The sequence below is a fragment of the Zootoca vivipara genome, chromosome 9 (genome assembly GCF_965207765.1).
Source record: "Zootoca vivipara chromosome 9, rZooViv2.hap1.1, whole genome shotgun sequence".
Taxonomy (NCBI): Eukaryota; Metazoa; Chordata; class Lepidosauria; order Squamata; family Lacertidae; genus Zootoca; species Zootoca vivipara.
The window spans coordinates 30975975-30991551 of NC_142592.1; the positions used below are offsets into that span (position 1 = coordinate 30975975).

The window sequence follows — 15577 nt, forward strand, 5'->3', positions numbered from 1 at the left end:
CCCAGGCACCCCCAAACTTTGGCCCTCCAAATGTTTTGGACTACAATTCCCATCTTCCCTGACCACTGGTCCTGTTAGCTAGGGATCATGGGAGTTGTAGGCCAAAACATCTGGAGGGCCGCAGTTTGGGGATGCCTGATCTAACAGCACACAGCTCACTAGCACAAGGTTGGATGTTGCTGGACTCTTTCTTCCATCATCTCTGACCATTGGCAATGCTGGCTCAAGCTGATGGGGATTGTTGACCAGCAACATTTGGAGGGCCACAGATATGTCACCCCATTCTAATCTATGAAACTCAATACTTTGAGTCTATGTTAACAAGAACTCGCAAGCTAAGAACTTTGAAACATAGAGGGCCAGTACAGACGCAAAAGACATGGTTTGGTTTCCCAAAGTTGTTCTGCAGTGAGCCTCAGGCTTGCTATCTCTCTCTCCATCCCTCCTGCTTATATGAGGGAAGAAGAATGCTTCCCCTTTCAGCTTTGAATAAAACACAGTTTCCTGTTACATTCAAACTCAGGAAAATGTAGTTTATTCTGATTTTGGTTAGTTAATAAACTAGACTCTGAAGCCACAGTTCGATTTTGGTTTGTTAAACTAGCCACAATTTCCTGAATTCTTAGTTAATGAGATATTGTGATTTATTCAAAACTGAAGGTGGGCTCTTTCAATCTCCTTACCAATGGGTTTGGAGAATAAGAAGTAGTAAAGCAGAGGCACAGAAATTTGAGTTTCTCCTTGGCTCATTCTCACAACACTAAGTCGTTGTTTAGTATTAGAACTGCACTAGGCCATTTGCCTCAGGTCATGGCTGCCAAACCTTTGTTTAATGTAAATTAATAATTGCATTGGCCAAAGCCAAACATGAAAAAAGTACTTATCTGCCTTCACTATTTCTCAGAAAATTGAAAAAATAAATTCAGAAGGCAAGCGCAGTATATTTTATCAGATGTCATTTTCTGTTTATGATGCTCTTTTAAACATTTTAAAAATATTATCAGGATCATGCATTCTACTCTGCGGTGTCCTTCCTCATCCATTTCAGCATGCTTTTGAATAAACCCATTAGATAAGCAACTTGGAAGTAGTAAACATAGCAAAAGAGCTGACAGGTTGTTATTTTCTAAAAGACATGCTTTTAGAAATGCATTCCAAGGGGTGCTCTGTTTTTATCAGGCACTAAAAAAGTGCCAGATACTCACAAAACAAGCTAGTTCTCTGAATCAGACTAAATGTAATCCTTGGGTTTTCAGAAGAAGCAAATACCAATGCCTTTCGATTGTCCGAGGTGTGAATTTATCATTTATTATTACACGCAACTTGCAGGGGACATTGAAAACAGTTTTGCTTTGCTTTTCTTTGTCTCTCATGAAGCTCACATTTCTTATTATTTTGCCTTTAAATACCTATATGAGGATTGAGACATCAGTTGGAAAAAAATCCGTGTATTAACATCAGCAGTAGTTTTTGATGATATGTAATTTTAAAAATTACATAATTGTATGGTGGTTGTGAAACTCAAGAAATGAAAGCATTTCTAGCTACCTGGAGTGAGTCTGGCTTGGTGTGTATATTATGATGAGGCTGCGGCAGCTGTAGTTTACCAGGACTGTGGAATTGTGCTGGCATCTGGAGAGGAGATCGCAGTTGCTTTTCTCCTTTCCATGTCCCTTGGGTTCAGTTCAGTGTAATACATCAGCTAAACCATGGTTTGACTAACCCTAACCCTAACCTGGACTCATGATTAAGCTCTCCCCACCTTAACCAGGAGCCATAGCCAAGGTTTGTTTATTTTCAATGCTGGCCTTTGGCAGCAATGTTTTGCTTCTTTCCTTTATAATTCTATAGCGGAGACACAAAAGCAGCAGAACATTTAGAAACTTGCCATTCCCAGCATGTGGCTGGTTAACTAAGCACGTCCTAACCAGTAAATTAATGTACCCATTCACTTCCTACTAATCTTTCATCTTATAGGAGAAATTTGATAGAGACATTTAGTCCTTGACACCTTGTCTGGTTATACTGTATATGATATAAAAAGATGTAAACTTTCCTCCCTTGCAACATATGGATGTAATCTTATCTGTCCTGATGAAGAGTTTAGCACTAGGTAGTTATGCAAAAAGAAAAAGGAAAAAGAGAGGTGCTAATGACATTTCCAGAATCTGGCTCTTGAGTATGCCACTCTGCCATTCATGGACTTGGCAGTTAATGCTATGATTATTATAGGTGTTACAGTGAAACTCTTTGATTAATTTCAGAACTCATTCAGAAAATGACAGTACCTCTCTCCCACCTGCTGACTTCTGCATCAGTCCTACAAAAATGGATTTGGCATATAGTAAAACTGCAAAACAATGCCTAGAGGAAATATCTGGTGAGTAATGTCTACAGTATTTTATTTTTTGCTGCTTTATTTTGAAGTTTGGATGAACCAATTTGGACATGCTTTGCAGAAAATACTGTATACAAATATTCTAAAGAATGTTTTAAAAACTACAAATTGTGTATATATATCTACATGGGTACCCGGATCAGTCTAGGCCAGGCTTCCTCAAACTTGGCCCTCCAGATGTTTTTGGCCTACAACTCTCATGATCCCTAGTTAGCAGGACCAGTGGACAGAGATGATGGGAATTGTAGTCCCAAAACATCTGGAGGGCTGAGTCTGAGGAAGCCTGGTCTAGGCCCTAACCTTGAACTCTTGGATTATCATAGGTAGATTGATTTACATCATTAATTCAGTAAAATAAAATAATTTTAAATCATGGTTTTTAGGTTTCTGCCACATCAGATCTGTTTAGCATTGTGTTCCCTTGGTTAAGCGGAAGTAGAATTAAATTGCAGGTTCTGTAATCATCGAGAGCTGAATTGTGATTCCCCTGTGACTCGCATACTTCTATAAAGTTTACTCAGATGTAAATCTTACTTAGCAAAGAGACATTCTAAAGTTAATTAGAAGTATCTTAACCGACATTTCTGGCTATTTTATTGCCTCCACTGTATGTGGCTAGAGTAGAAGGTCCCTGATGGACTTCCTTTGAACAGTCTTTGCCCAATGCTAGCTTTTGGTTCAGGAGGAGCTTTAATTTGTACACCAGGGATGGGGAATACTCGGCCCAAGCGTCAGATAACAGCCAGATTGCATTCAGTCCCCTTCCCCCCCCTTCTACCTACCAACTGTTCATCAGACAGCTGGTGAAGAGTGGGGCAAAGTGATGATGTTGTACAACATGTGCAATTGTACCCCTTCCTCACAAAGATCTGTTGCGGAAATCAAAACAGAAGGGGAAATGTCTCAGCAAAGTGCCAGGCTTGTGTTCCTTGCAAATATGTAATAAGTATCCATTATTCTGCAATTGCATGTATGCGGTTTTTGAGGTGCAGTTGCCTTTCTCTCCCCCCCCCTTTTTGAGGTTTTGAATAGCAGAAAGGTAGGGCTTGCAGTCAGCAATGATATTCGTAATTTTCTGGAACTACTGGGGTCTTTTTGCCTTTTGCACATTCAGGACAGATAGTCTGTGGAGAAAATGTAAGGTGAAACTTAATTGGACTTACTAAGAATTTAATATATGCCTCCCCTGAGTAATAGTTGTCTGTCTGTGTCTATATAAGGTTTTTGTGTGTGTGTGTGTGTGTGTTTGTGTGTGTGTGTGTGTCCGCCTGTGTCCGTGCCCCTTCCCACTGCTGAATGTGGTCTCCAACAGCCTTGCCACCTTCAGATTGAAAAAGGTTCTTCATCCTTGCTGTACTCTTCTGAGTATACAGTTGTAGCCCTACTATAGCAGAAACACATAAATCCGTAATGTCCCCAAAATATCGTGAATTATCTGAGTACCTTCCATCTGAAGAAAGGCTAAAGCATTTTGTTCCCTTATCTTAGAAAAGAAAGGACTGAGATGGGCCATAATAGATGTGGAAAAGGTGGGTAGAAATGTTTTCCCCACTTTTGCTTAACATTAGTTTTTGAAGCAGTTTAAAGGCCATAGATTCAGGAGAAAGAGGAAAATAAGTTCTTGATTACCTAATGGAATTTGCTGACATGAGAAATGATGGTGACCACTGACTTACAATTGCTTCAAATGGTGATTAGACAAATGCATGGTCCATCAAAGGCATGATAACTAAATCAGATCTCCAGATCCAGAGGGAATATGAAAGGGATGGAGAACCAGTGGCTCTTCAGATGTTGTTGGACTACACCCTCCATCATTCCTAATCATTGACTTTGCTGGCTGAGGCTGAGTAGGAATGTAAAGGCAGCAGGTTCCCCTTCCTTGTAGTTTACTTTCAAATGTCATTTCCAGCTATTATCTTCAATTTGTTTTTGTGGTTTCCTAGGCCATTGTCCTAATAAAAGAAACCAGTTGCTGGCTTCTTCTTATATTTGACTTTTATTTTAATACAAACATTGAATGATAATAATTTGCTCTGCTGGCACAGTAGGACTTATACTCCTGAGTAAATATGAAGAGAATTGCCCTGTGTACTACGATTGATCCACAGAGCCAGTTCCTCTCCCCTAGTCGAACATTTTCCCATTTCCCCCTGTGATCCATGGATATGGTTGTCTTTTGAATAACACATGCAACACATGTTGAGGATGCCTTCCAAAATCTAGTGTTTACTGGATGCCTAGTGGCTATAGCACAACACCAGTTAGATTTATCTGCAAAGACTGTCATTTCAATATTCTCAGTAAAGACAAGACTATGATTCTGTGGCTTAGAGCAGTGCTCCCCAACCTTTTTATCACCGCGGACCTGTCAACGTTTGATAATTTTACTGTGGCCCGCTGAGGGGGGGGCGTTTATTGTTTATATTTTATTTAGATTGTTTTGATTTAATAATTTTAATTTAATTGTATTTAATGATCCTTAGGCGGCCCGGTACCAATTGATCCACGGACCGCTACTGGTCCGTGGACCGGGGGTTGAAGACCACTGGCTTAGAGGAATCACACGAACTCACATGAGCCCCAGTAAAGCCCACATAGTGGCCTATCTGGAACTGATGTGTGCAATCATGTAATCACAACTTAAACATCATAGGAACATAGGAAGTTGCCTTATGGCTGGCAGCATCTCTCTAGGGTTTCAGGCAAGGTCTCTCCCATCCTTACCTGGAGATGCTGGGGATTGAACCTGGGACTTGTGCATGCAAAGCAGGTGCTGTAAAGTTTATGGTAGATTGCAGGTGACTTCCTTAAAATTCCTTAGAATTTTAGAGAAGCAAACTCCCCTTCCTTAGCATCTATATAGTTACCATGTTAGGGACATTTGGTGTGTGTGGCTATGAGTTTTAGCTTTAAAGAACTGGTGCTCAGGATTTCAATAATGCTATGCACCTACTTAAATGCTTTAATCTGTGAACCTTTTACTTTTAGATGCCTGCTAGAACCATTTTTATTTTAGCATCCATCTGGGCCACACTTTGATCTGGCTCAAGGTGACTCAGCCTTAAGGGAATGGTGCCTATCATAGGCAGCCATAAAGGGAGTCCAAGGACCTCATGCTTGCTCCCTCTGTTGTTGCTGGTCATTGTTCAACAAGAAAATAACTCCACGGGCCAATATCTGAATGCTCTTAAGCTGGCCAGCAGATTGGAGAGTTAGCAACCCTTCACACTACCGGCGCCTCAAGGAGCTCACCAAATATTAAGCATTTGCCTATCTGGTGTCTCACTATCCACTATGAAAGCGATCAAAGCCAATCGGCCAAAACAGCATCACCTACTTAGCACAGCAGTGATGAGTGTGGGGCGAACACTTAATTTAGGACTCATCAGCCCTCATTATGAGAAACTAGCTGTAACTAGACAAGCGATGGGTGGAAAGGCATGCCGCAAGGAAAGAGGACAGGATTATTGGACAGGACTAGTTTATAAGGCAGACAGCCACACTCCCGTCAGCTCTGCATGCTGTCCGCCCTGCGTACATCATTCCTTCCCGAAGGGGAGGTAGGGAGCAAATTCAACCCCCCCCCCAGTAAAATCTTGATGAATAGCATTCTTTGAAAGCAGACATAATTTCAGGTAATTTTCTTCTGCGGGAAAAACATTTGATTGCACTAGTAGAAATGCTGCTTTGTGCACGGTGATTTAGTATTCTCAGAATATGAGTTAAACATTTGGCTTGTTTAAAGCAGGTGAAATATTTGCTGTTTAGGCCATTGGTGAGCTTTGTCTAAATGTCCAGAATTCAAATACTATTGTGTGCCCCCCACCCTGCTCTGTGTCATTTTAATCCTAAACAGGTAGCCCTCCCCTTTCTCCCATTGTCTGATCCTCTGAATATGGTGCATGTTCATGTCAATTTCTCATGTCAATTTGCATACGCAAGCTCAAAATACCCAGGTAAAAATAAAGGTAAAGGGACCCCTGACCATTAGGTCAAGTCGTGACCGACTCTGGGGTTGCGCGCTCATCTCGCATTATTGGCCGAGAGAGCCGGCGTATAGCTTCCAGGTCATGTGGCCAGCATGACAAAGCCGCTTCTGGCAAACCAGAGCAGCACATGGAAACGCCGTTTACCTTCCCGCTGTAGCGGTTCCTATTTATCTACTTGCATGTTGATGTGCTTTCGAACTGCTAGGTTGGCAGGAGCTGGGACCAAGCAACGGGAGCTCACCCCGTCACAGGGATTCGAACCGCCGACCTTCTGATCAGCAAGCCCTAGGCTCAGTGGTTTAACCACAGTGCCACCTGGGTCCCCAGGTAAAAATAAATGCGTACAAAACTGCTTCAGTAGGGCTGCTACAGATGGTATATGCTCCACATTGGAGTTAGCAGAAATAACCAGGCAGATGGACACATAGGTAAGCAAATAGCTAGGCTTTTTACCATAATGGGTTTTACATTTCTGCTCCAAAATGACACAGAAGGGTGAAATGGGCACAGGAGTGTGATCAGAGAAGTTCCTGGCTCATTTTTCAGAATGTCACTGGTACTCGATTGAGGAGCTTATGGTGACAGTTTAGTTATCCTCTCATGGTATATTGGAAATACTAAAAAAGAAAAGAAAAGCAGGTGTGTGTCACTCATAATTGCCTTACAGCAATGTGAGCAAGAAAAAAAGGATAAAATGTTGCATGCATTTGTTGAACAGGATGATTATTGGCTATAACAGCAGACTGAAAATGTCCACATGCTAGACCTGCAGTCCATTGTTTCAGGATGGTTCAATTGTGGGGCAGGTGTTTTCATATATCAATAACATTTCATCAGCCTAGAAATATTGTCCATCAAGTGATACCTGTTGATACTTGTTGTTTTTTGTCTATTATGCTGCCATCCTTTGGCGCCTGCAGTTTCTTTGCTGCTTTGATGATCTGATGTGCAAGGACAGCAGCTAGCAAATTGTTAGCCATTTGACATCTTATCATACACAGTACTGGAAGTGTCTCAGGAGACGTCATTGCTTGTGGGGGTCACTCATAGTGGGTTTGATAGCTCTCTCCTTGAGTGGTTGCCAAAAAGCACTGTCCTGTGACAGTTCTCCATGTGGTGGGTGTAACATTTGAAAGGCTCTCACCCCATGCGCTTGATGCACTCTAGAGTTGTGTAGCCCTGGAAGTGGTTGCACTGTCATATAGATGGTGCCTTTGTGTAGACCAGCAGACTAAAAGCCTTTTAAACCTTGTTCTTGCCAGGTGTAAGGTTGGCACTGTGCTGTAAGTGCTAATCAGTAGCCTCTGTGTGGGGGCAATCATGCTTAAATTGCCCCTCAGTGGTTTTCAAAATTGAAATGATACCGTGCTCCACATTTCTGGTTTTTTTGTTTTGTTTTTTGTTTGCCTCCTTCTGCTTCAGTGCTACTGTGCTAATCCAAAACAAGCATTAGACCCACTAAAATGCAAAAAAAAAAAAACACACACACAAAGAAAATTATCTGTTCTTTATAGGATTGGCTTTGAACATGGGCAAAATTGCACTGATTCACCAGTCAGTATCTGACAATCAGCTTTTTCTCAGTAGAATGAGATTTACAGAATAATTTAGTAATCGTAGAACATCATTATCCTTAGCCTAGTATTTTTTATTTTATTTTAGCACATATGTACCACTGCCATCAGCAGTGCTAACATCATGCTGATGGTGGCATACTGTTTATATCGCTATGTTTTCCTTCAGGCACTTGGAAGACAGTGGACGTTTGTGGCTCCAGGGTTGATACTGTTTTCTGAAGCTGCAATGTAACGTTTAGTATTTCGATCATTGTGTCGGTTTTTTAAGAGGTTGCATAATTGTTTTTTTTTAGGTATATTGGATGTTATTTGACTTTGTTTTTTAAAAAACTCCTCTGAAGCTTAAGGATGGTGAAGATAGGTTTTGGTAAAGGATCTAGTTAGCATTCCCTTGCTGCTAAGTCAGAGAAGGTAATTGATCTGGGAACACCTAAGAAACTGCTACGCTAAGGATCATCATCTTTGTCATTTATTTTGAAGATGTTGCTTTTGTCTCCTGTGGGGGAAAATCCATCTCCTGTTTGTCTGCATTTATCCCTTCAGTGATAGGTCTGCCTGTACCTCAAGCCCTATTTTTGACGTTTGCAGATGAAAGCATATTTAGACATAGCAGAAACAGAAGGCCTTGGTTGGGAAAAGCACACTCTGAGTGTTACATACATCTAAGCAGTTTCGTTAGGCTGAGGGTCGCGTAACTCTGAAACATTATGAATTATTGTCGCAAAATAATGTTGTAGTTATTTAATTGTGTTGATTATTTTAATCTAAGCATTCTATGGTAAAACTAAAAACATTCTTTAGCGCTGAATGTTGGCACAATGTGTTGCAACAGAAGGTGTGTTTATATACTCTTACACTTCTCTGCAAATGAGAGTGGATAACGTAGGTGGTCCTTGTAATCTGTTTGCATGTCTTGTCATGTCTTATGTGACAGAACATTCAAGTAAATAATCAATATCCTTTTTTATATATATATATGGCCTTTGCTCCATTACCTACATGAAGAACTTTCACTGTTTTACACAAACTTGTGACTTTTAGACCAAAATGTTTAACACTAAGAAAATCTCAGTAACCACAACACTCTTTCAAATATCCTCATGATCTATCCACCTGATGTAGAGGAAAGGTAGATATGAACCTGGAATTCTTCCATGTAAAATTTGTTTTTAAGAAACAGCTTTACAAAACATTGATCATTCTGTGGAAGTAGCTTTTGTTTTAGAAGGTCATTTTTTCTACTGAAATTGCATTGTAAACATTGTACTTGGAACATGCTCACATAACATCTTTTTGATACAGATTTATGTTGGTCTAGGAGACTATTGCAGTGTATGGCCTAGTTCAGATTCTAAAATTATCTGCTTGGAGTGGTCCAAATGCAACTGCCATGCGGAAAAGGAAAAGTATTCTGTAATGTGTACGTATGAATATATAGGCTATATTCAATGCAATGTCTAAAAATAAATTAATAGAAAACAGCTGTGTAACATGTTGTGTTAACATGTTGTGTTAACATGTTGTGTTGGCTCTTTTCCTGAGTTAAAATATGTTTGTATGGCTGGTGTATATGTATTGGTCATGGCTGAATTACCTGAACTGAATAATTATAGAAAGGACCTGAACATAATGTGCATTGCAAGAAGCATGCACACATTCCTAAAATGTAAGAACAATTACATTTGGGTGTGGAATCTTTGAATCCCAACTATTATTTATTCATTTATATCCTACCTTTCCTGCAAGGAGATCAATGTGACTTACATGGTCCTCCTCCTTATTGGTATCCTCATGGCAGCCCTGTGATGTAGGTTAGGCTGAGAGGCAGTGACTGGCCCAATGTTGCCTTTTGAGCTTCATGACTGAGTGGGGATTTCAACCTTGGTCTCCCAGGTCTCCTAATCCAGCACTCTAACCACTACACCAAACTAGCTTGGGTGTCTTCCTTCCCCCACCGCCTTTAACTGTACCAGTTTCCCGCTTCTCAGATATGGAACAGCTATTCATTGACAGGTCTGCTACCTTCATTGAGCAGTTGTACCTGGAGTAGTGTTTAAGCTTTCATTCTACTAGCAGGAAGGCCATATTTTGCAGTACTCCCATGTAAAGAAGGCAGCTCAAGTTTCTCTAGTCATAGACTCTAGTGTGTTGTAGGAGTTTGGCCTAGGGTTTGGTTGTGTTAATCATTTGATGATACTTAATGGTGGGCCAGGTGTATATTTTTGGTTTGTTAAATGAAGATGGTGTGTGCATGTTCTTCTTTGCATTGTCATTTCCCTCCTTCCTTTTCATTGTGTCATGATAGAAAATTTCCTCGACTAGCTAAGCGTAGTTTTACCATTTCACTCTGAAATAGGAGACTGTGGTTACTGGGAGCAGAACCAACTAGGTCCTTAAACCAATTTCTAACCATGGGCTAAACTCATCATTTTTTTTAACACTGGTAAGAGCAAACAGAGCACTTGGGCATATCTAAGTTTAACTTGCCAAAATGCATAAATAACTGGGCAAATTTTCCTGGTGAAAATGCATCACTAGAGCTATTTCCATCTATCAAAGTGTTAATAAAAGTGCACATAATCTGCCCAATTTCCTTCTTTGTATGCAGGAAGAAGTTTAAGATTCATTCTGTAGGTTTATTCTGTAGGTGTGGCTGAATGCTGACAAATGACATTATGGTCTTTAGATACCTCTATTTGTGAGCTGGATGAAATTTTTAGTGCTATAATGTTTGCAAATGCAATTCCTTTTGTATAATACTTAAGTACAAGATTTCATTTATGCGATAAAACTATCTTATAGCTATTGATTATACATTCTCATTGCATTTTTAATGCTACTGTGTATAAAATAATGTTTAGAGCTTGTGTACTTTGCTTCATACCTTGACTGAGATTTCATATTTGGTGATCTACTCAATTTAATAGTTTCCCCCAGAAGATTGGAAAAAATAATTTTTCTTTGAAGATTTAGAATCACTTAGAATCCAAAGCATTTTTTTTTGAAGGTGGAAATGAAATGCTTCACATAAATAGAGGTATCTAAAGACCATAATGTCATTTGTCAGCATTCAGCCGCACTAAAAATTTCATCCAGCTCACAATAAGTAACTGATCTATCAAGTAAACAAAACAAAAAAAGACTCTTCTCCCAGAAATTCTTTATTATGCTATGGGAAGAGGTGTATTCACCATGCACTGCAAGAATCAAATACCATTTGAAAATCTCCTTCTAATTGCCTGCATAATGCATAGCAGTGACAAGACAGAAATCGTTTTCTAAATCTTACCGTACATTTCAAGGTGTGCTGCAGCTAAAGCTGGGACCTCCCATTTGGCTTAAGCTGTGCCTCGAAACCCCTGGCATTACAAAATTGGGCAGAGGCTTGGGTCTTTCCGGTTTAATTTGCTAGGCTGTTTGCTGCCATGGCAGCCAGCAGCATCCACTGCTGTAGCAGAGAACAGCCATAGATCTGGGAATGCAGGTTGAATACTAAAATGCAAGGAAGCCTTTTCAGTGCTTTGCTTCGCTGGTTAATTTTGGCTCTTATTGAGCTCTGACGTGCAGGCTGCACTTGCATCTCTATCAGCCCGTCTAAAGTAAAGAGCTGTGCACAGCAAGCGGCCATGATCTAGCAGGAGAGCGTGGGAGAAGCACAGTAGTCTGCACTTGCTCCATACTTTTGGATTTCAGAATACAGCAGCTGTAGAAAGGGATGCAGGTCCATCACTCTGATGAAACCGATGATTGGATGGAGAGAGGAAAGCGTCGCTGGCTTTTAGGATTACTTTTGTGCTGGAGCCGAGTGTTTGATCAACTCTCTTCTGCTTGAAGGAAATTCAAGTAAAATGACTGTAAGTACTGCAGATTAACGTGGCTGGAAAGAGCTGGCTTAGCATCAAAACCGACATAAATTCAGACAATATGACTATGCCTGTCTAGTCATTTGCAGCATGCACACTGGATGTGTAAGCTATGTTTCTCGGTACCAGTGGAGAGGAGAGCTGCATGCTGTCTAAATCGTACACTGCTGAAAGGTTCGTTCCTGATACCGGCTTAAAAGATCTTGCCTTCCCTGCATCTAGGAAATGTGAAGCATAATTTGAAGCGAATCTTTGGCTAAAATCATGCAACGACCTGCTGAACTCTCGGTGTTCAGAGGCAAGGATGCGAGAAATGGGGGTGCTCGCCTTCAGAAACAGAGGTCTTTGACGAACCTTACTCTCCTAAGTGAAGGGGAAAAGAGGCGATTTTCATGCAGAGAGAACTGGTTTGGCAATGCTTCTAAGTCTAGCCAGGTTCATCATGAAGGGGAGACAGAACTTGGAAGAAGAAGCTTGCTTTCCAAAGTGCTATCAAAATCAGCACACTCCCTTTACCATGCCAGCAGCAAGTCACCGTGGGAAACTGAAGAGCTACCACCTGTTGGAGGCAGAAAGTCAAGCAAAAGGCTCAGAGGCTATTCTGCAGATGAATGTGGCCAAGGAGAAAAGAGCAAATTGGGTGATGAAAAAGTGCCCTTTAAGCCCAGATTCACCAGCAAGAACTGGGTGGAGGAGGAGGAAGGTTGCTTACGAGAGGGGACAGCACAACTGGATGAGGACGTTATAATAACAATGCTTGGTGACTTAGAGCAAGTGCTTTACAATGATTATTTGGGTGAGTTCACTTCTGCATGGCATGGGCAGATAGTTTTATAAGCACTGGCACATCTGCATGGAGGAGATTTTGGTGACAGTAATCTTGGAAGACACATCTGGGTTTGTGTTCAGTGTTGCACGGTGGAATGTTATCCTTTTTGATATAGTGACTGCATATATATATTGCATATATATATTGATATAGTGACACATATATATATCTCACTCAGATTATCTGTGTTGAAAGCTATGCTTGTGGCAGCACATGCTTTTCCCAATAGGTCATATTTGCACTAAAGCTGACCTCAGAAGAGCAAGGGATGGTTGGCTGTGAATTTTAATCTGTTTGGTCCGTGGTTGTTTTATACATACAAGGGAGTGTCATGCAGTCATACTAGCATTTTCCCATCTTAAGGAAGGTGGTGTGGTGGAGTGTGTCTGTGGTTTCCTCCACATATAATGGCCAGGTACCTGTGTAAGTTTGCCACTTCATTCTCAGTTTCTTCATTTCTGTATTAATATGCCTTGACACTTCAATAATCAAAAATTAGGCAACCAGCAAACTTAATAAGGTCTGATGTATTTAGGCAGTACCATGGCCTACTTTCTTCTCTGGCTCCGTAAGGCTCCCTACAGAAATCTTATCCATAAATACACGCTTTGAGCAGAATTGTGAGTGCCAAGACTTCACAGATGAGCTACATCAGTGAAGGCGAGTAGGCATCGGTAATCCACAGCCATAGGTACTTCAAATGATTCCTCTGCAGCTGGCTGTACTTTTCATCTCCCTTCACTCAGAAGTGTGGGTTGCTCAAAGTGCTGCATTCAGATGTTTTATGTAATTAAATTTTTGGAACTCTGTGTCTCTTCTTTTTCTTCCTCCCACCTCTCTCTCCCCCACCCTCCTTCCCTCATTTCCCTGTGGCATATACTTGTGCTACGACTGAAGCTGAAGCTTTATTTATGGTGTAATTTAAGCAGAATTTAAACAAGAGATTATGGGCTTGGTAAAATAAGGTAATATGTGTTTGTTTCTGCCACTGACCTGGAAGAAATTCCTGTTTCTGTCTATGACTTTTGCCAGATAGCACATTTTCTTAATCATGGCACAACTAGGGTGGGGTGGGGTAGGGTGGGGTGCAATTTTCACAGATGGATGACCTGTGTCATGATGCAAAGCCTTTTATATTTAACTACAACGGGTGATAGGAAGGAAATGCTTTATGTTATATTAATATTAAAGTAAAATGGTAATGGAATAAAGGTGGCTGTTGAATTTTTTAATGAGATAACATTGCAACAGCATGAGATAAACATGGCTGCTAATAGCTGCATATGCCTCAGTTTTCCCATCTGGAGAAAAAGACATGGATTTTTGGCACACGTAGACAGTATCAGAAATCCATGCAGTAGGAAATGAAATGTAACCCCGTGTCTCTGGAAATGTTTGGAAGTTAACAGCAGCCATTCGCCAGTTTCTTCCAAGGACCATAACCTCAGCTCCCTACATTACGATGTACATGGCATGTGCAGTCCATGCATGTTAAGTGTGCACCGTCAAACTCCCTACTTCGTTTTGCAATAACTGAACTCCAACATATTTGTTGTCTTCATATTTGCACAGTTTGATGAACACCCCACAGTAACATGATATGAGACTAGGTGGGTCATTTCAATTAATGGGGGTTTATTTGCTCATCAAAGGAAGAAGAAAAAGGGTGGGGACTTGGAAGCTTATAATATGTACTTGAGAGAGGCAGGGAGTGTGCTTGCCGGTGCTGTTGGCATTTGCAAAAAAGAGAAACACGTGGCAAGTTTATGAGTTCCTCCATGCTAAGCAAGATTTCTAATACCCTCTGCTTTTGAGGACTCCTCTAAGTGGATGCTAGCTGTACAGGAAGAATGCCCCTGGTCTTGAAACTGCAGAAAGCAGAATGGATGCAGGATCTGATATAGGCTAGTGGGCATAAGTAACTGGTTCTGGGTGACTGGCTTGATTTATTAACTTACCTGCTAGCGCATGCACCTTATAGATCCATTCAATCCAGACTTTACCTGTTCTTCTTTCTGACATGTTTGCCTGATGTGTGGGATGTTAATTTTCATTTGCAGGGTGCTTTCAACCAGCCCCATTCTCTCGCTTGCAGGCCTTAATGTGACAAATGTAACTTTCATAACAGAAACACAAAGTATGGGGTACTGTTAATGTTAACTACGCTGAAGCAACTTAATTATTTATAAAGATTATACTCCGTCTTTTGTCCAGGAGCACAAATGATCAGAGAGGAACCCTAGGATTCACATGGCATCATAAATGCTGAAAATGAAACCCATGCAGTTCAGAACTCAGCTAAATCCTTTCTGCTTTCTGATGTTCTGATTGCTGCCATTTGGTTGCTGCCTTGTACCTTAGAAGAGAGGAGAAACTTGTTGGTCTAGTATCTTTAAACAATAGAGGTGCTTAAGGTTCTGTCTCTCACTCCCAGGATCCTGATAATTAAAGTAATAATTGTCTATTTATTTTGTTCTGGGCTTGCTCATTACTGTTTAATGGGTAAGATGGGACATAATACTAAACCATAATTTAGCAGCGCTGGAATGAGCCTGGGTGAGTCTTATGTTCACATGTTCCATCTTTCGCTATACAGTACTCCACATTAGCAATGAAAGGACTGTGTGAAACATCTGCTTCTCTTTCAAAACTAGCTGCAGTTTGTCATGAATATGAAGGGCAACCAATAGTTTAAGCTAGAGATGTTCTGAAAATTCACAGAAAACATTTCCTTGGAATGGGAGGCCTGCTTTGCATACTCTTCCAGGAATATTTTACACGTGTGCGTGTGGTGGTGATGGCAGCAGCCACCATTTATCTCCCAAGCCCCCTTGAATGACCCTGATCTGGAGTATTGTTGGGAAGCAAACTGACAGCCAAGTTGCCCACTGGAAAAATTCTGTGACATGTTTCCCCAA

General features: G+C 40.8%; 1 protein-coding gene across 8 annotated transcripts in view; it reads left to right on the top strand.

Moving 5' to 3' along the window:
* Positions 1-15577, top strand: part of NAV3 (neuron navigator 3) — a 448025-nt gene that overhangs the window by 321133 nt on the left and 111315 nt on the right. For 7 of the 8 annotated variants that reach the window (XM_035127692.3, XM_088676973.1, XM_088676974.1 and 4 more), the window contains one exon: positions 2265-2380. In XM_035127692.3, coding sequence (XP_034983583.3) covers positions 2265-2380 — 116 coding nt within the window. Of the gene's footprint in view, positions 1-2264; positions 2381-11407; positions 12627-15577 lie in introns of those variants that run through there. The other variant, XM_088676975.1, reaches the window with a different exon arrangement.